A 20583-nucleotide genomic window follows, 5' to 3' on the forward strand; every position below is an offset into this window, starting at 1 on the left:
GCTACCTAAATCACTTTAAATGTTTTTAACAAAGATATTAATTTAAAGGCTTTTGTACTCTTTGTCATTCTCCAAGATTTGATTGATACTTGCAAACCATTAAGTCAATTAGAAAATGTAGGTCTTAGTTTCATAAATCGACATCCATCCATCCATTTTCTACAGCTTGTCCCTTTTGGGGTCACCGGAGCCTATCTCAGCTACAATCGGGCGGAAGGCGCGGTACACCCTGGACAAGTCGCCAATAAATCGACATTTATGTAGAAAATGTTTTGCCTAGAGCAAGATTTGATTGATAATTGTAAACCATTAAGCCAATTAGAAAATGTAGGCCTTACTTTCATAAATCGACATTAATGTAGAAAAAAAATTGCCTTGACCAATGTTGACAAACATTTTTATGTTAAAGTCGTTTATACAAAATACCAAATTTGATCTCTTCTATAGAGAATGCTCCAAATTTGCCCTCCCTTAATGTGATTTAGGGAGCCCTTTTTCCATACATATTTTCCGGGAGGCTCCCGAAATTCAGCGCCTCTCCCGAAAATCTCCCGGGACAAATTTTCTCCCGAAATTCAGGCGGACCTGAGTGACGTGTCGACAGCCTGTTTTCACGTCCGCTTTCCCACAATATAAACAGCGTGCCTGCCCAATCGCGTTATAACTGTAGAAGGATCGAGGGCGAGTTCTTGGTTTCTTATGTGGGTTTATTGTTAGGCAGTTTCATTAACGTCCTCCCAGCGCGGCAACAACACACAACTACAGCAGTCATGTTTTCGTCTACCGTAAAGCAGTTCGTCTGCCGTAAACAGCAATGTTGTGACACTCTTAAAAAGGACAATACTGCCATCTACTGTACATGCATATGTGACATCTAGGGCTTTTAGAGAGTGCAGTGCACAACTGCGCACACAACAAGGAGAGAAAGCAGAATGTATCATCAGAGAGGGTGTTCAGCATGGTTAGAAAAATAGCGACAGAGAATAGAACAAGGATGGACAATTCAACCCTTAACTCAACAATGAGTAGATGAGTGTTTTGTGTGTGTATATGTGTAAATAAATGAACACTGAAATTCAAGTATATATATATATATATATATATATATATATATATATATATATATATATATATATATATATATATAAATAGGAGAAATACTTGAATTTCAGTGTTCATTTATTTACACATATACACACACATAACACTCATCTACTATTTACTTGGTAAATAAATGAACACTGAAATTCAAGTATTTCTCTTATTTATATATATATATATATATAAATAAATGAACACTGAAATTCAAGTATTTCTCTTATTTATATATATATATATATATATATATATATATATATATATATATATATATATATATATAGCTAGAATTCACTGAAAGTCAAGTATTTCTTATATGTATATATATGAAATACTTGACTTGGTGAAATCTAGCTGTAAATATACTCCTCCCCTCCTAACCACGCCCCCAACCACGGCCCCGACCCCCCCCCCCCCCCCCCCCCCCCACACACACACACACACACTTCCCGAAATCGGAGGTCTCAAGGTTGGCAAGTATGCCTTTTTGTCTTTTTTATTTGTATTAATTTGTTTCATATTTTTTTTAGTATTATTACTCTATCTGTGTTTGTTTTTTGTTTTTTGAAAGTGCCTTGGCTTTTTGTGTGAATTATAAATGTATGTTTGTTGTTCAATAAAATACAAAAAAAACCAAACAAAAAAAAAAAAAGCCTTCCGATTCCAGTCGCAAGTTGATGACGTCACGTTCAAGGGACCTGCGCAGACGTGTTTACATTGTACTTGCCTGTGAAATATAGAAACACAAGAAATGAAGTTACTATAAGACTTTTTTTTTTTTTTTAAAGATTTTTGGCGTCTTGTAAGATGAATTCCTGCCGCAAACAAGTCAAGTGTGACTGCGAGGAGCTGCTGGATCGCTTTAAACAAACGGACTCGGTCCGCTTCGAGACTTTCTCCCAAGTCTGGAAGGAGATGAAGTTTGAGCAGATATTTTAGTAAGTTTACTCTCACACACACACAAAAACACTATTAACAAATGTTTACAAATATTAATATACTACTGTTCTCAGTTTTAATGCAGACTTAACTAGAAAAAACATCAGTAATTTGTAGATGTCCGCTTGGTTAACCTTGTCCAGTCCATAGTGGATCTAACATAATAGTGAGAGTCCAGTCCATAATAGATCTAACATAATAGTGAGAGTCCAGTCCATAGTGGATCTAACATAATAGTGAGAGTCCAGTCCATAGTGGATCTAACATAATAGTGAGAGTCCAGTCCATAATAGATCTAACATAATAGTGAGAGAGTCCAGTCCATAGTGGATCTAACATAATAGTGTGAGAGTCCAGTCCATAGTGGATCTAACATAATAGTGAGAGTCCAGTCCATAGTGGATCTAACATAATAGTGTGAGAGTCCAGTCCATAGTGGATCTAACATAATAGTGAGAGTCCAGTCCATAGTGGATCTAACATAATAGTGAGAGTCCAGTCCATAGTGGGTCAAACATAATAGTGAGAGTCCAGTCCATAGTGGATCTAACATAATAGTGTGAGAGTCCAGTCCATAGTGGATCTAACATAATAGTGAGAGTCCAGTCCATAGTGGATTTAACATAATAGTGTGAGAGTCCAGTCCATAGTGGATCTAACATAATAGTGAGAGTCCAGTCCATAGTGGATCTAACATAATAGTGAGAGTCCAGTCCATAGTGGATCTAACATAATAGTGTGAGAGTCTAGTCCATAGTGGATCTAACGTAATAGTGTGAGAGTCCAGTCCATAGTGGATCTAACATAATAGTGTGAGAATCCAGTCCATAGTGGATCTAACATAATAGTGAGAGTCCAGTCCATAGTGGATCTAACATAATAGTGAGAGTCCAGTCCAGAGTGGATCTAGCATAATAATGTGAGAGTCCAGTCCATAGTGGATCTAACATAATAGTGTGAGAGTCCAGTCCATAGTGGATCTAACATAATAGTGAGAGTCCAGTCCATAGTGGATCTAACATAATAGTGAGAGTCCAGTCCATAGTGGATCTAACATAATAGTGTGAGAGTCCAGTCCATAGTGGATCTAACATAATATTTTGAGAGTCCAGTCCATAGTGGATCTAACATAATATTTTGAGAGTTCAGTCCATAGTGAAAAAAAATTACCTCTTGTGTTTCAGTGGCACTGTGGGTTGTGCGAAGCGGGCCTTCAGTCGCCTGGTGTTGGACACGGCTTACGTCTACGTCCTGCCACCTTTTAGCTTCCAGATCCGAGTGGGAGGACTTTACCTGCTCTACAGTCTCTTCCAATGCCAGACAGCCTTGCCTCGTGTCGGGGTCAGCATGGGGAGGAAAATATGTCACTGGAACATTTAAGGAGAAACGTGATTGTGGAAAGGGACTGTGATCAGCGTGCTTGCAGGAGAAAAGGTCACCGCCTCTGTCCAGGGTACTGAAAACAGAGCTGGCAGATGATTAGGATTAACACGTACCACCTGTGCAATCTTATCTGCCAGCTGTGTCTCGCCGTCAGCACAAGCCAAGCCCCCCTCTGATGGCGCTCTGTTTTCAGCGCCCTGGACAGAGGCGGTGACCTTTTCTCCTGCAAGCGCGCTGATCACACTCCCTTTCCACAGTGATGTTAAGAGACGCCGTGTGTCCGCAGATCCGCTTGGCGCTAAAGGACTGGGCGGACATTCGGACCTTTGAGAAGGACGCCTTAGGAGCTCAGCATCTCGACGTCGTCTACATCCTGCGTCAGCTCATGTTCCAGAAAGCTTTCTACTTCACCGCCATGCCCACCTTGGTCAGCCTCCCGGTCCAGCTTCTTCTTCTTTTCGCCGACGTCCTCCTCGCTGACAAGTTGATGATGTTTGTGCTTCTTCAGCTGACCTTCAAGAAGGGCAGGGAGGAGAAAAAGTCGCAGCTGTATAAGGAGTTTGTGGCGAGGGCGTCCGGCCCACAAGAGCTCATCAACACTGAGCTCCTAGAGGTGAGCATAAGTCAAAGGTCTCAGGGTATCCGCGGGGTCTTAAAAAGTCTAAAAAAAAGTCTTAAATCCAATAACTAGAATTGAAGGCCTAATATTCTCCTAAAATCTCATGAAAGGTCTTGAATACGATTTTGAAAGGTCTTAAAAATCTATCGACGTTACTTTTATGTAAAACAAGCATAAACTTCAGTCTCGCTTTGAAATGTTTCGTTTTTCGAGGACGCTAAAACGGAACTAAAGTAGGCAACCTGTGCTGACCCGTCAGAATTTATCGAGCACCACCAGCTAGTGCATACTTGCCAACCTTGAGACCTTCGAATTTCGGACATAGGGGGTGGGGGGGGTGTATATTGTAGTGTCCTGCAAGAGTTAGTGCTGCAAGGGATTCTGGGTATTTGTTCTGTTGTGTTTATGTTGTGTTACGGTGCGGATGTTCTCCCGAAATGTGTTTGTCATTCTTGTTTGGTGTGGGTTCACAGTGTGGAGCATATTTGTAACAGTGTTAAAGGCCTACTGAAAGCCACTACTACCGACCACACAGTCTGATAGTTTATATATCAATGATGAAATCTTAACATTGCAACACATGCCAATACGGCCGGGTTAGCTTACTAAAGTGCAATTTTAAATTTCGCGCGAAATATCCTGCTGAAAACGTCTCGGTATGATGACGTCAGCGCGTGACGTCACGGATTGTAGAGGACATTTTGGGACAGCATGGTGGCCAGCTATTAAGTCGTCTGTTTTCATCGCAAAATTCCACAGTATTCTGGACATCTGTGTTGGTGAATCTTTTGCAATTTGAACAATGGAGACAGCAAAGAAGAAAGCTGTAGGTGGGAAGCGGTGTATTGCGGCAGGTGTTGTGCCGGATAACGCACCCCCGCCGTAGAATGCACCCCCTGACTGTTGTGGCGGATAACACAGCCGGTGTTTCATTGTTTACATTCCCGGAAGATGACAGTCAAGCTTTACCATTGGCCTGTGGAGAACTGGGACAACAGAGTCTCTTACCAGGAGGATTTTGAGTTGGATGCGCAGACGCGGTACCGTGAGTACGCATGCAGCTGCGGCTTCCAAACATTTGATTGCTTGCCCGTACGTGCGTGCCGCTATGTGCATGTCACGTACATAACTTTGGGGACTTTGGGGAAATATATGTGCTGTATGAACTTTGGGGAGGTGAACGGTACTTTGGGCTGTGGGATTGAGTGTGTTGTGCAGGTGTTTGAGTTGTATTGGCGGGTTATATGGACGGGAGGGGGGAGGTGTTTGTTATGCGGGATTAATTTGTGGCATATTAAATATAAGCCTGGTTGTGTTGTGGCTAATAGAGTATATATATGTCTTGTGTTTATTTACTGTTTTAGTCATTCCCAGCTGAATATCAGGTCCCACCCGCCTCTCACAGCATCTTCCCTATCTGAATCGCTCCCACTGCCCTCTAGTCCTTCACTCTCACATTCCTCATCCACGAATCTTTCATCCTCGCTCAAATTAATGGGGAAATCGTCGCTTTCTCGGTCCGAATCGCTCTCGCTGCTGGTGGCCTTGATTGTAAACAATGTGCAGATGTGAGGAGCTCCACAACCTGTGACGTCACGCGCATATCGTCTGCTACTTCCGGTACAGGCAAGGCTTTTTTTTATCAGCGACCAAAAGTTGCGAACTTTATCGTCGATGTTCTCTAGTAAATCCTTTCAGCAAAAATATGGCAATATCACGAAATGATCAAGTATGACACATAGAATGGACCTGCTATCCCCGTTTAAATAAGAAAATCGCATTTCAGTAGGACTTTAAAGTTGTTTATACGGCCACCCTCAGTGTGACCTGTATGGCTGTTGACCAAGTATGCATGGCATTCACTTATGTGTGTGTAAAAGCCGCATATATTATGTGACTGGGCCGGCACGCTGTTTGTATGGAGGAAAAGCGGACGATATAGGCAGTGCCTTTAAGGCACTCCCCCAATATTGTTGTACGGGTGGAAATCGGGAGAAATTCGGGAGAATCGTTTCCCCGGGAGATTTTCGGGAGGGGCACTGAAACTCGGGAGGCCCCCCGGGAAAATCGTGAGGGTTGGCAAGTATGAGCTAGTGTGCTGTGCGCACAGCGTTGTGTTGTGTTGTTACAACTAAGCATAGCAGCGGGGAAAACTTAACGAAAGACCACAGCAAAGCCAAATTACTCTCATAAGATGGGTAAGTAAAAGTTCAACGATTTGTGTCTCCTGAACCATCAATTTAATGCATGCTTGAAGCCGGTGGATGGAAACGTATAAAGTGTTCAGTACCCAGATGTGCAGCCATCGGGGAGGGAAGAGTTTGTAAACATGGCGGTGAAAGTGAATGGAATGATAATGTAAAAGTCAAAAATCCGGGATAAGCCCGTGTCAAAAGATGCTGAAACGCCACAAACACTTGCACAACTTTTCAAAGATAAACGTAACCCAATACTAAGGAGTGCTATGTGGGTGAAGGGGCGCCAATTGCCGAAGGCGATCAATATAAGATGTTTAGTAGTGAAATCATACTATTACTAGGGATGTCTGATAATGGCTTTTTGCTGATATTCCGATATTGTCCAACTCTTTGAATGCCGATACCGATATCAACCGATACCGATATCAACAGATACAGTGGGGCAAAAAAGTATTTAGTCAGCCACCGATTGTGCAAGTTCTCCCACTTAAAATGATGACAGAGGTCTGTAATTTTCATTATAGGTACACTTCAACTGTGAGAGACAGAAAATCCAGGAATTCACATTGTAGGAATTTTAAAGAATTTATTTGTAAATTATGGTGGAAAATAAGTATTTGGTCACTTCAAACAAGGAAGATCTCTGGCTCTCACAGACCTGTAACTTCTTCTTTAAGAAGCTCTTCTGTCCTCCACTTGTTACCTGTATTAATGGCACCTGTTTGAACTCGTTATCTGTATAAAAGACACCTGTCCACAGCCTCAAACAGTCAGACTCCAAACTCCACTATGGCCAAGACCAAAGAGCTGTCGAAGGACACCAGGAAAAGAATTGTAGACCTGCACCAGACTGTGAAGAGTGAATCTACAATAGGCAAGCAGCTTGGTGTGAAAAAATCAACTGTGGGAGCAATTATCAGAAAATGGAAGACATACAAGACCACTGATAATCTCCCTCGATCTGGGGCTCCACGCAAGATCTCATCCCGTGGGGTCAAAATGATCATGAGAACGGTGAGCAAAAATCCCAGAACCACACGGGGGGACCTGGTGAATGACCTGCAGAGAGCTGGGACCAAAGTAACAAAGGTTACCATCAGTAACACACTACGCCGACAGGGAATCAAATCCTGCAGTGCCAGACGTGTCCCCCTGCTTAAGCCAGTGCATGTCCAGGCCCGTCTGAAGTTTGCCAGAGAGCACATGGATGATACAGCAGAGGATTGGGAGAATGTCATGTGGTCAGATGAAACCAAAATAGAACTTTTTGGTATAAACTCAACTCGTCGTGTTTGGAGGAAGAAGAATACTGAGTTGCATCCCAAGAACACCATACCTACTGTGAAGCATGGGGGTGGAAACATCATGCTTTGGGGCTGTTTTTCTGCTAAGGGGACAGGCCGACTGATCCGTGTTAAGGAAAGAATGAATGGGGCCATGTATCGTGAGATTTTGAGCCAAAACCTCCTTCCATCAGTGAGAGCTTTGAAGATGAAACGTGGCTGGGTCTTCCTGCATGACAATGATCCCAAACACACCGCCCGGGCAACGAAGGAGTGGCTCCGTAAGCAGCATTTGAAAGTCCTGGAGTGGCCTAGCCAGTCTCCAGACCTCAACCCCATAAAAAATCTGTGGAGGGAGTTGAAAGTCCGTGTTGCTCGGCGACAGCCCCAAAACATCACTGCTCTCGAGAAGATCTGCATGGAGGAATGGGCCAAAATACCAGCTACTGTGTGTGCAAACCTGGTAAGTAATCGTTTGACCTCTGTTATTGCCAACAAAGGTTATATTACAAAGTATTGAGTTGAATTTTTGTTATTGACCAAATACTTATTTTCCACCATAATTTACAAATAAATTCTTAAAAAAATCCTACAATGTGAATTCCTGGATTTTTTTTCACATTCTGTCTCTCACAGTTGAAGTGTACCTATGATGAAAATTACAGACCTCTGTCATCATTTTAAGTGGGAGAACTTGCACAATTGGTGGCTGACTAAATACTTTTTTGCCCCACTGTATATGCAGTCGTGGAATTAACACATTATTATGCCTAATTTGGACAACCAGGTATGGTGAAGATAAAATAATAATAAAATAAGATAAATAAATCAAAAACATTTTCTTGAATAAAAAAGAAAGTAAAACAATATAAAAACAGTTACATAGAAACTAGTAATTAATGAAAATGAGTCAAATTAACTGTTAAAGGTTAGTACTATTAGTGGACCAGCAGCACGCACAATCATGTGTGCTTACGGACTGTATCCCTTGCAGACTGTATTGATATATATTGATATATAATGTAGGAACCACCATATTAATAACAGAAAGAAACAAGCCTTTTATGTGAATGAGTGTAAATGGGGGAGGGAGTTTTTTTGGGTTGGTGCACTAATTGTAAGTGTATCTTGTGCTTTTTATGTTGATTTAATAAAAAAAAAAAAACGATACCGATAATTAAAAAAAAACGATACCGATAATTTCCGATATTACATTTTAACGCATTTATCGGACATCTCTAAAAAGGAGTAAAATTAACTGTTAAAGGTTAGTACTATTAGTGGACCAGCAGCACGCACAATCATGTGTGCTTACGGACTGTATCCCTTGCAGACTGTATTGATATATATTGATATATAATGTAGGAACCACAATATTAATAACAGAAAGAAACAACCCTTTTCTGTGAATGAGTGTAAATGGGGGAGGGAGGTTTTTTGGGTTGGTGCACTAATTGTAAGTGTATCTTGTGTTTTTTATGTTGATTTAATAAAAAACAAACAAAAACAATACCGATAATAAAAAAACAATACCGATAATTTCCGATATTACATTTTAAAGCATTTATCGGCCGTCATCTCTAATTATTAGTATTATTATTATTATTGTTGTGATCCCAATATGCAGACCGCAGCGGGAGGCAGTGTGCAGGTAAAAAGGTATGTAATGCTTCAACCAAAATTGAACAAAAGGGAAAGGAAAAGGCCATGGCTATTCAAAACGAAAGTAAAACTGAACTGGCTACAGAGTAAACAGAAACAAAATGCTGGACGACAGCAAAAACCTACGGCGTCCACAAAGTACGTCCGTACATGACATGACAATCAACAATGTCCACACAAAGAAGAACGTAAATTGTCTTGCTTGCTAACACAAAGCAGGTGCGCGGAATAGTGCTCAAAGGAAGACATGAAACTGCTACAGGAAAACACCAACAAAACAGGAAGGGCCACCAAAATAAAAGCGCAGGACAAGAACTAAAGCACCCCACACAGGAAAACACCAACAAACTCAAAATAAGGCGACCTGGTGGAGTTTCATTTTTAACGTTTTCTGCTGGTGGTGTGCCTCCGTATTTTTTCATGAAAAAAATGTGCCTTTCCTCAAAAAAGGTTAAAAAACACCGATCTAGGTGGCGTGGTTGCTCACTGAAGGAGGTTGGTGTGTGTCTTCGTAGGAGCTGTCCAACATTCACCAGCTCTACGGGAAACTCAAGACGACCGTGTACTCCGAAGCCCAGCAGGCCGACTTGGGGATCAACCTGATCAAGACAGATCTGACCCCGCGGCTCCGAGGATCCGTGATGACCTTCCACACGTGGCAGAAGAGGAAGCAAGAGGTACGTCAATGCTGCAACTTCACCTTGACCACGGTAGTCCGTGACTGTAAATGTGTGTTTTTTTGTCAGGACGAGAACGAGGAAGAAGACGCCAGAGAGGGGACGTCTTCTCAGGCAGAGGTGAGCAACACTACTACTTTTTTTCATTCTTAGTATTTAACTAGAGATGTCCGATAATGGCTTTTTTGCCGATATTCCGATATTGTCCAACTCTTAATTACCGATTCCGATATCAACCAATACCAATATATACAGTCGTGGAATTAACACATTATTATGCCTAATTTTGTTGTGATGCCCCGCTGGATGCGTTAAACCAGGGGTGCTCACACTTTTTCTGCAGGCGAGCTACTTTTCAATTGATCAAGTCGTGGGGATCTACTTCATTCATATATATAATTTATATTTACTTATTTATGAAATATATGTTTTTGTTAACAAGTTAAAGGTGTTTAATGATAATGCAAGCATGTTTAACACATATAGTTAATATTGTTAATACATTAAAGGTGTTTAATGATAATACAAGTATGTTTAATACATATAGTTAATATTGTTAACAAGTTAAAGGTGTTTAAAGATAATGCAAGCATGTTTAACACATATAGTTAATAGTGTTAACAAGTTAAAGGTGGTTAAAAATAATACAAGCATGTTTAACACAAATAGTTAATATTGTTAACAAGTTAAAGGTGGTTAAAGATAATACAAGCATGTTTAACACATATAGTTAATATTGTTAATCAGTTAAAGGTGTTTAATGATAATACAAGCATGTTTAACACATATAGTTAATGTTGTTAATAAATTTAAGGTGTTTAATGATAATACAAGCATGTTTAACACATATAGTTAATATTGTTAACAAGTTAAAGATGTTTAATGATAATGCAAGCATGTTTAACACATATAGTTAATATTGTTAATACATTAAAGGTGTTTAATGATAATACAAGTATGTTTAATACATATAGTTAATATTGTTAACAAGTTAAAGGTGTTTAAAGATAATGCAAGCATGTTTAACACATATAGTTAATAGTGTTAACAAGTTAAAGGTGGTTAAAGATAATACAAGCATGTTTAACACATATAGTTAATATTGTTAACAAGTTAAAGGTGGTTAAAGATAATACAAGCATGTTTAACACATATAATTAATATTGTTAACAAGTTAAAGGTGTTTAAAGATAATACAAGCATGTTTAACACATATAGTTAATATTGTTAATAAGTTAAAGGTGTTTAATGATAATACAAGCATGTTTAACACATATAGTTAATGTTGTTAATAAATTTAAGGTGTTTAATGATAATACAAGCATGTTTAACACATATAGTTAATATTGTTAACAAGTTAAAGGTGTTTAAAGATAATACAAGCATGTTTAACACATATGGTTAATATTGTTAATAAGTTAAAGGTGTTTAATGATAATACAATCATGTTTAACGCATATAGATTCCTTTCTTTCATGAAGACAGGAATATAAATTGGTGTATTACCTGATTCTGATGACTTGCATTGATAGGAATCAGACAGTGGTGCTGATAAGGTCCCCATTTTCGAATGGAGGAGAAAAAAAGTCCTCCTTTCTGTCCAATACCACATGAAAGTGGTTGGTTTTTGGCATCTTATTTATCCAGCTTCCGTACTCCTTTGTATACACTTTACAAGAAATACATTGTCGGCAAACTCCGTAGCTTGCTAGCTTGTGCACGCCAGCTTTCTGAGACTCTTATTTTGGTAGCGCAAGCAGGATGAAGCAGCACTTTTATTGTGCAACTGTGCAGTCGGTCTTTGGAGTTTTGACGACAGGTACGGCGCCAGAGTCTGTTGAAATAAAGTGTTTCTCGCCTTCCAGTCGGTAATTTTAATGAGCTGGCAGCAGCCAGCGTCATCTCAGAAGACCCTCGGGTGCCGTGAATGTCAATCAAGTGACGAAAGTGACGTCATAGTGAAGATTTATGATCGCTCATTTTTAGGACTATTTTTTTAATGCCTGGCTGGTGATCGACTGACACACCCTCTGCGATCGACCGGTAGCTCGCGATCGACGTAATGAGCACCCCTGCGTTAAACAATGTAACTTTACCATGAATTGATTAACGTGGATCTCGGCCGACTTAAACAAGTTGAAAATCTTATTGGGGTGTTACCATTTAGTGGTCAATTGTACGGAATATGTACTGTACTGTGCAATCTACTAATACAAGTTTCAATCAATCAATCAAAAACAAGGTTTTCCAAAATAAGAGAACAACTTTAACTCCAGTTATGGAAAAAAGTGCCAACATGGCACTGCCATATTTATTATTGAAAGTGCATTATTTATTTTTAACATGCCTCAAAACAGCTAGGAATTTGGGACATACTCTCCCTGAGATAATCCTGATACCCACTACAACTATGGGAAATACTATACTTTGACTTTCACAAAGTGCATTAAAAAAAAAAAAGGTTTTTTAAACATGCCTCAAAACAACAGCTACAAAAACAATGAAGGCACACAGCTTCAGTCCAGAGTATACTAGAGCAGTAGTTCGCAACCTTTTTTCAGTGATGTACACCCTGTGAACATTTTTTTTTAATTCAAGTACCCCCTAATCAGAGCAAAGCATTTTTTGTTGAAAAAAAAGAGATAAAGAAGTAAAAAACAGCACTATGTCATCAGTTTCTGATTTATTAAATTGTATAACAGTGCAAAAGATTGCTCATTTGTAGTGGTCTTTCTTGAACTATTTGGAAAAAAACATATAAAAATAACTAAAAACTTGTTGAAAAATAAACAAGTGATTCAATTATAAATAAAGATTTATACACAGAAGTAATCATCAACTTAAAGTGCCCTCTTTGGGGATTGTAATAGAGATCCATCTGGATTCATGAACTTAATTCTAAACATTTCTTCACAAAAAAAGAAATCTTTAACATCAATATTTATGGAACATGTCCACAAAAAATCTAGCTGTCAACAATGAATATTGCTTTGTTGCATTTCTTTTCACGGTTCTTTTTGACAGACATTTTAGTGAGGGTCAAACCATCATGGCATGGGGGAAACTCTGGGTTTTTGGTAATGAATGGAACAGCCTACTTGATTTGATGTTCAGTTTATGAACTTACATTCATATTTTGTTGAAGTATTATTCAATAAATATATTTATAAAGGATTTTTGAATTGTTTTAGAATATTTTTTTTATAAATCTCCCGTACCCCTTGGCATACCTTCAAATACCCCCAGGGGTACGTGTACCCCCATTTGAGAACCACTGTACTAGAGTATACTTGCCAACCCTGAGCCCTGAGACCTCCGAATTCGGGAGATGGGGGTTGGGGGGGTTTGGTGGTAGCGGGGGGTGTATATTGTAGCGTCCCGGAAGAGTTAGTGCTGCAAGGGGTTCTGGGTATTTGTTCTGTTGTGTTTATGTTGTGTTACGGTGCGGATGTTCTCCCGAAATGTGTTTGTCATCCTTGTTTGGTGTGGGTTCACAGTGTGCCGCATATTTGTAACAGTGTTAAAGTTGTTTATACGGCCACCCTCAGTGTGACCTGTATGGCTGTTGACCAAGTATGCCTTGCATTCACTTGTGTGTTCGAAAAGCCGTAGATATTATGTGACTGGACCGGCACGCAAAGGCAGTGCCTTTAAGGTTTATTGGCGCTATGTACTTCTCCCTATGTCCGTGTACCACTCCGTACAGCGGCGTTTTAAAAAGTCATAAATTTTACTTTTTGAAACCGATACAGATAATTTCTGAACCGATACCGATAATTTCCGATATTACATTTTAAAGCATTTATCGGCCGATAATATCGGCAGCCCGATATTATCGGACATCTCTACAAATAATACCTCCAGTGCCCATTAATAACTCTGTTTTACAAGTTCAGATCTTGATCCCGATTGCTACAAATGATGACATTCTAAAGTGGCTTTCTTTAAATGATTTTATTTAATTTCGTTTATGTCTTTATTTGTTTTATTTCTTTTATTCCATTTATTTCTTTTATGTATTTTTTTACTTTTTATTTTTTATTCTATTGCTGTCACTTACGTTACCAAGAAATGCAGTTCATTTGCCGTAGTGGAGGTGATTATTAGTCGTTTAATAGAGCGGCTCCACACTGTGTATGGACACACATAATTAGCTGCTCGCCGCTTGTCAGTGAGAGAGAGGACCAGCGTTTGTGTCAAGTTCAAACACTGATGACATCTATTAAACAGGACAAGAAGCAAAGAATCAAACAGTGACAGAATTCCATTTGGCTCAATTGAGGAGAAACGTGTCGACCTGTAACCTCTTACGGTGTCACCCACGCTCTAACGAAAAAAGGTTCACGTCTCCTCTTTTATTTGGACATTACCTGTTTACATAACAACAGCTGTTTCTAAAGGAATGGGGGGTATGTAAACATCCATTGTTTTCGGTCACATTAACAAAAGAAAAAGATGCCTCGGGCTTGGATTGGTCCTGGATCGAGCTTGGGCAAGTCTTGGATGACAATAGATAACCCCTCCCGTCTCCTCCCATCGTACACAATGGAATTTTACAAGCCTTTGGCTTGGTGCAACAAAGACAGCCTCTTGTCTGTTCACTGAGAACTCAGAGAACGGAAAGTTTTTTGTGGGTATGTAAACATCCATTGTTTTCGGTCACATTAATTCAAAAGAAAAAGATGCCTCGGGCTTGGACTGGTCCTGGATCGAGCTTGGGCAAGTCTTGGATGACAATAGATAACCCCTCCCATCTCCTCCCATCGTACACACTGGAATTTTACAAGCCTTTGCCTTGGTGCAACAAAGACAGCCTCTTGTCTGTTCACTGGGAACTCAGAGAACGGAAAGTTTTTTGTGGTTATGTAAACATCCATTGTTTTCGGTCACATTAACACAAAAGAAAAAGATGCCTCGGGCTTGGACTGGTCCTGGATCGAGATTGGGCAAGTCTTGGATCACAATAGATAACCCCTCCCGTCTCTTCCCATCGTACACAATGGAATTTTACAAGCCTTTGGCTTGGTGCAACAAAGACAGCCTCTTGTCTGTTCACTGGGAACTCAGAGAACGGAAAGTTTTTTGTGGGTATGTAAACATCCATTGTTTTCGGTCACATTAATTCAAAAGAAAAAGATGCCTCGGGCTTGGACTGGTCCTGGATCGAGCTTGGGCAAGTCTTGGATCACAATAGATAACCCCTCCCGTGTCCTCCCATCGTACACGATGGAATTTTACAAGCCTTTGGCTTGGTGCAACAAAGACAGCCTCTTGTCTGTTCACCGAGAACTCAGAGAACGGAAAGTTTTTTGTGGGTATGTAAACATCCATTGTTTTCGGTCACATTAATTCAAAAGAAAAAGATGCCTCGGGCTTGGACTGGTCCTGGATCGAGCTTGGGCAAGTCTTGGATCACAATAGATAACCCCTCCCGTCTCCTCCCATCGTACACAATGGAATTTTACAAGCCTTTGGCTTGGTGCAACAAAGACAGCCTCTTGTCTGTTCACTGGGAACTGAGGGAACGGAAAGTTTTTTGTGGGTATGTAAACATCCATTGTTTTCGGTCACATTAATTCAAAAGAAAAAGATGCCTCGGGCTTGGACTGGTCCTGGATCGAGCTTGGGCAAGTCTTGGATCACAATAGATAACCCCTCCCGTCTCTTCCCATCGTACACAATGGAATTTTACAAGCCTTTGGCTTGGTGCAACCAAGACAGCCTCTTGTCTGTTCACTGGGAACTCAGAGAACGGAAAGTTTTTTACTAATTTACATACATTTTTTCTGACAGTTTGTGATCGTCAACGTAAAGTCAGCACAAAAATCGTCCGATAGGCTACCAATCACTGGCCGATTGATCGCCACGTCCCTAGCTCGTATTACAGTGGTAGCTGCGTTCTTGACTTTGTGTGTGCTGTGTTCAGTGCCCCTCCAGAAGAGCGGACTTTCTGTCCTCCATCAAGTCTAAAGCGTATGGAGAAGCTGCCGAGGTTTGTGCCCCTCCCCCTTTAAAAAGATGATGTCATATATTGACATTTCCTAATCCAATCCATGCATTGTGTTTCCTGTGCAAAGGCGTCCAAGTCTCGACGCCATCGCCAAGTAAACGTGGACATCGGAGACGAGCCCGACCCCGCGCACCCGAAAGGTCCCAGCAGGGTGAAGCCGTCGCTCAAAGCCAGAACCAATGAGAACATCGACGTCTCAGGTAGTTGGACCCTCTTGGAGCTTAGAACCTGGGAACCTCACTGAGGAACGTCTTGTCTTTGGTCAGGTGACTTGTGGGAGGAAGTGGCCGACACGACTCGAATAAATCGTCTCACCGCGCTGGACTGTGTCCCTGAAGGTATCATCATGGCCACGCTGCGTCAAAATATCCTTCTCATTTCTGTCCTCGCTTTTTCTTTCAGGGAAAAAATCGAGGAGAAAGAAGACGACGTGAGGATAAAAACAACTTTTTAATGTTGTTTTTACAGAGATATTTTATTTTACGTTTGCATAGTTTTGTTCATCAAGAACATTTTGTAAGAAAATTCCACTTTTTAACAACGATGTTTAACAATTTTCAAATGTTTTCTTTCAAAACAAGTTTTGCCGCATCAGCATTAAACCTGGAAAAAAAAACAGAAACAAGCTTTTTTCTGGACGTCCATATTTCATCACTTGAGTTTTGGCTCCTGCTGAAGGTAGGTTGTCTTTTGTTCGTTGAATTTCCCTTTCATGAGAATTGGAAAATCCAAAACCGATTGTTTTGTTTTTTTAAGTTCCTTTTGAAATACATTTTCAGTGTCAAAGAACAATAACGAGATCTAAAAAAACGGTTTGGTATTAATTTGATATTTCATAAAAGAGAAGTGAAAATCAGCAGAAAAAAACAGTTTTCTCATATTCTGACACCGGACCAGGAAGTTATGTATATCCAGTGTTGGCGCTAGGAATTTTCAAAATGGGGTCCCAGGGACCCCATCAAGTCGTAAAAATTGGGTCCCACAGTACATTTTTGAAGTCCCACTTTTTTGTAAGCGTTTTAAAACAAATGATAAATATATGCATTATCCTGTTATATCTCACATTCTATATTGTGTTTTGGAAAAAGGTCCCAAACGTTACTTACAAACCCCGTTTCCATATGAGTTGGGAAATTTTGTTAGATGTAAATATAAACAGAATACAATGATTTGCAAATCCTTTTCAACCCATATTCAGTTGAATGCACTACAAAGACAACATATTTGATGTTCAAACTCATAAACTTTATTTTTATTTTGCAAATAATAATTAACTTACAATTTCATGGCTGCAACACGTGCCAAAGTAGTTGGGAAAAGGCGTGTTCACCACTGTGTTACATGGCCTTTTCTTTTAACAACACTCAGTAAACGTTTGGGGACTGAGGAGACACATTTTTCAAGCTTCTCAGGTGGAATTCTTTCCCATTCTTGCTTGATGTACAGCTTAAGTTGTTCAACAGTCCGGGGGTCTCCGTTGTGCTATTTTAGGCTTCATAATGCACCACACATTTTCAATGGGAGACAGGTCTGGACTACAGGCAGGCCAGTCTAGTACCCGCACTCTTTTACTATGAAGCCAGATGTAACACGTGGCTTGGCATTGTCTTGCTGAAATAAGCAGGGGCGTCTATGGTAACGTTGCTTGGATGGCAACATATGTTGCTCCAAAACCTGTATGTACCTTTCAGCATTAATGGCGCCTTCACAGATGTGTAAGTTACCCATGTCTTGGGCATTAATACACCCCCATACCATCACAGATGCTGGCTTTTCAACTTTGCGCCTATAACAATCCGGATGGTTCTTTTCCTCTTTGGTCCGGAGGACACGACGTCCACAATTTCCAAAAACAATTTGAAATGTGGACTCGTCAGACCACAGAACACTTTTGTATCAGTCCATCTTAGATGAGCTCAGGCCCAGCGAAGCCGACGGCGTTTCTGGGTGTTGTTGATAAACGGTTTTCGCCTTGCATAGGAGAGTTTTAACTTGCACTTACAGATGTAGCGACCAACTGTAGTTACTGACAGTGGGTTTCTGAAGTGTTCCTGAGCCCATGTGGTGATATCCTTTACACACTGATGTCGCTTGTTGATGCAGTACAGCCTGAGGGATCGAAGGTCACGGGCTTAGTTGCTTACGTGCAGTGATTTCTCCAGATTCTCTGAACCCTTTGATGATATTACGGACCGTAGATGGTGAAATCCCTAAATTCCTTGCAATAGCTAGTTGAGAAAGGTTTTTCTTAAACTGTTCAACAATTTGCTCACGTATTTGTTGACAAAGTGGTGACCCTCGCCCCATCCTTGTTTGTGAATGACTGAGCATTTCACGGAATCTACTTTTATACCCAATCATGGCACCCACCTGTTCCCAATTTGCCTGTTCACCTGTGGGATGTTCCAAATAAGTGTTTGATGAGCATTCCTCAACTTTATCAATATTTATTGCCACCTTTCCCAACTTCTTTGTCACGTGTTGCTGGCATCAAATTCTAAAGTTAATGATTATTTGCAAAAAAAATGAAAATGATTTGCAAATTATTGTATTCCGTTTACCGTATTTTCCGCACCATAAGGCGCCCTGGGTTATAAGCCGCGCCTTCAATGAACGGCATATTTCAAAACTTTGTCCACCTATAAGCCGCCCCGTGTTGTAGGCCGCATCTAACTGCGCTAAAGGAATGTCAAAAAAACAGTCAGATAGGTCAGTCAAACTTTAATAATATATTAAAAACCAGCGTTCTAACAACTCTGTTCACTCCCAAAATGTACGCAAATGTGCAATCACAAACATACGTATATCAACATGGACAGAGCTGCGTGAAAAAAGCCACCCGGCCTCTTCGCGTAAACTTAAACTTACCTTAACCACTCGCTCATCTTTTCTTCATCCATCCCTTCGAGTTAGCTTTTATGATGACGCCGGCTGGAAAGGTCTCTTTTGGCAAGGTCTTCCTTTTGAATATCACCATGGGTGGAAGTTTCTGGCCATTAGCATGGCAAGCTAGAACCACAGTGAAGGATGACTTCTCATTCCCTGTGGTGCGAATATTCACCGTACGTGCTCCCGTTGTATCCACAGTGCGGTTCACAGGAATATCAGTTGCTGTGAAATAGTAATCCGTGTGCGGATGGAGAGATTGCGTCTTTTCATGAACCGGATCCCTGTCGCTTAGTAGGAGCCATTTTGTGGTCTTTACAGATGTAAACACACAAAGGAAATGAAACGTACGGTGATATCCGCGCGCTTTTTCTTCTTCTACGCGGGCGGGTGGTTGCTTACAGTAGAAGAAGAAGCGCTTCCTGTTCTATGGGGGCGGGTGCTTACCTTGGCGGTTGCTTGCGTAGAAGAAGAAGCGCTTCCTGTTCTACCGGGAAAAAAGATGGCGGCTGTTTACCGAAGTTGCGAGACCGAAACTTTATGAAAATGAATCTTAATATTTATCAATATATAAAGCGCACCGGGTTATAAGGCGCACTGTCAGCTTTTGAGTAAATTTGTGGTTTTTAGGTGCGCCTTATAGTGCGGAAAATACGGTATATTTACTTCTAACACAATTTCCCAACTCATATGGAAATGGGGTTTGTACAATGACCTGGATGAATGAGAACATCCATAGACATATCTCAGCTCAGTTGTTACTTCTGACGGTCGATGTACAAAGGAGACATGTAGAAAGATCTGCTTAGCCAAGGAGGCCTTCAAGAAAATGAAGCCTATCCTTCATGAGAGTAAGCTTTCAATGCCTATCAAGATCCGCGTCCTTCAAACTTTCATTTAATCAGTGCTTTTTTTACGGCTTGAAAACATAGACTTTAAACGCTGTAACCAAAGGAACATCGAAGCCTCAGAAATGTGGTTCTTTTGACGTATTCTCAAGATTTCTTGGGTCGAAAGAGTTACCATCGATAAAGTCTTAAACCGAGTCCAGAAAGAGAGACAGCTCTTCTAACATATAGAACATGACCATGGTCATGTCTATATGTTGGAAGAGCTAACCCTAACCCCAGGAACTTGTTCTGCAGAACAAGTTCCTGGGGCACATCATCCACAAGAGAGTCCTATAAGATCTCTGCCTCTATGGCAAAATAAGCCAGAGATTACAATTTCTGAAGCAATACAACGCCAGAACCCTCATTGACACTGCCCGCCCACGGAAAGACCTCGGCGAGCTCCGTTCAAGGTCAAATGCCATGTAGTTCGTCGAGGCCTTGAGAGAGAGTTTTTATGTATAAACGCAGGATATAACGCCTCACAGTCTTTTCTTTCCTTCCAGGCCACTCTGCGGTTTTATCTTTATAAATCCTGTAGCAACTTCCAGGTTTTTTATTTGAGTTAGTGTGTTTTCTATGGTTTATGTTTAACCTGCTGCGTTTATGTGACAACAGCAATTTGAATCTGCAGATTTTTATGTGACAACAGCAACGTAATTATAATTTTACATAAGTAATTCACAATGGGATGTTGGCCGAATAACTATGGAAGGTTGAATGGGACAAAATTAAATAGGTACATTGTTAAATAATTTAATGCGTTGTTATTAATTAATTGGAATTAAATACATACTTTATTTGATATAAAATGCATGCAATTATTTCAACGTTTAATTTCATTATTTAATCATTATTCCATTATTTAATTAATAATTTCAAGGCGTGTGTCATCACTGAATGTATTTGATCTGTCCAATAATTGCTTTGGGCTTCAG

General features: G+C 40.3%; 1 protein-coding gene across 1 annotated transcript; it reads left to right on the plus strand.

Annotated features, from left to right (window-relative positions):
* Window positions 1-1829: 1829 nt before the first annotated feature.
* snapc1b (small nuclear RNA activating complex, polypeptide 1b) lies at window positions 1830-16602 on the plus strand. The gene is made up of 10 exons (XM_061986815.2): window positions 1830-2036; window positions 3222-3378; window positions 3707-3847; window positions 3929-4033; window positions 9698-9859; window positions 9929-9979; window positions 15786-15851; window positions 15937-16069; window positions 16136-16207; window positions 16272-16602. The coding sequence occupies exons 1-10, from the start codon at window positions 1906-1908 to the stop codon at window positions 16301-16303; spliced, it is 1050 nt and encodes a 349-aa protein (XP_061842799.1). The 5' UTR covers window positions 1830-1905; the 3' UTR covers window positions 16304-16602.
* The last annotated feature ends 3981 nt before the right edge of the window (window positions 16603-20583 follow it).

The sequence above is a fragment of the Nerophis lumbriciformis genome, linkage group LG26 (genome assembly GCF_033978685.3).
Source record: "Nerophis lumbriciformis linkage group LG26, RoL_Nlum_v2.1, whole genome shotgun sequence".
Lineage (NCBI taxonomy): Eukaryota > Metazoa > Chordata > Actinopteri > Syngnathiformes > Syngnathidae > Nerophis > Nerophis lumbriciformis.

What these genes read in the sequence shown, in the direction of transcription:
- snapc1b (XM_061986815.2), top strand. Translation starts at nt 1,906, where the DNA reads ATGAATTCCTGCCGCAAACAAGTCAAGTGTGACTGCGAGGAGCTGCTG. An exon ending in CAGCCTTGCCTCGTGTCGGG is followed by an intron (nt 3,379 to 3,706) that starts GTCAGCATGGGG and finishes GTGTGTCCGCAG; the next exon opens with ATCCGCTTGGCGCTAAAGGA. An exon ending in GCTGGACTGTGTCCCTGAAG is followed by an intron (nt 16,208 to 16,271) that starts GTATCATCATGG and finishes TTTTTCTTTCAG; the next exon opens with GGAAAAAATCGAGGAGAAAG.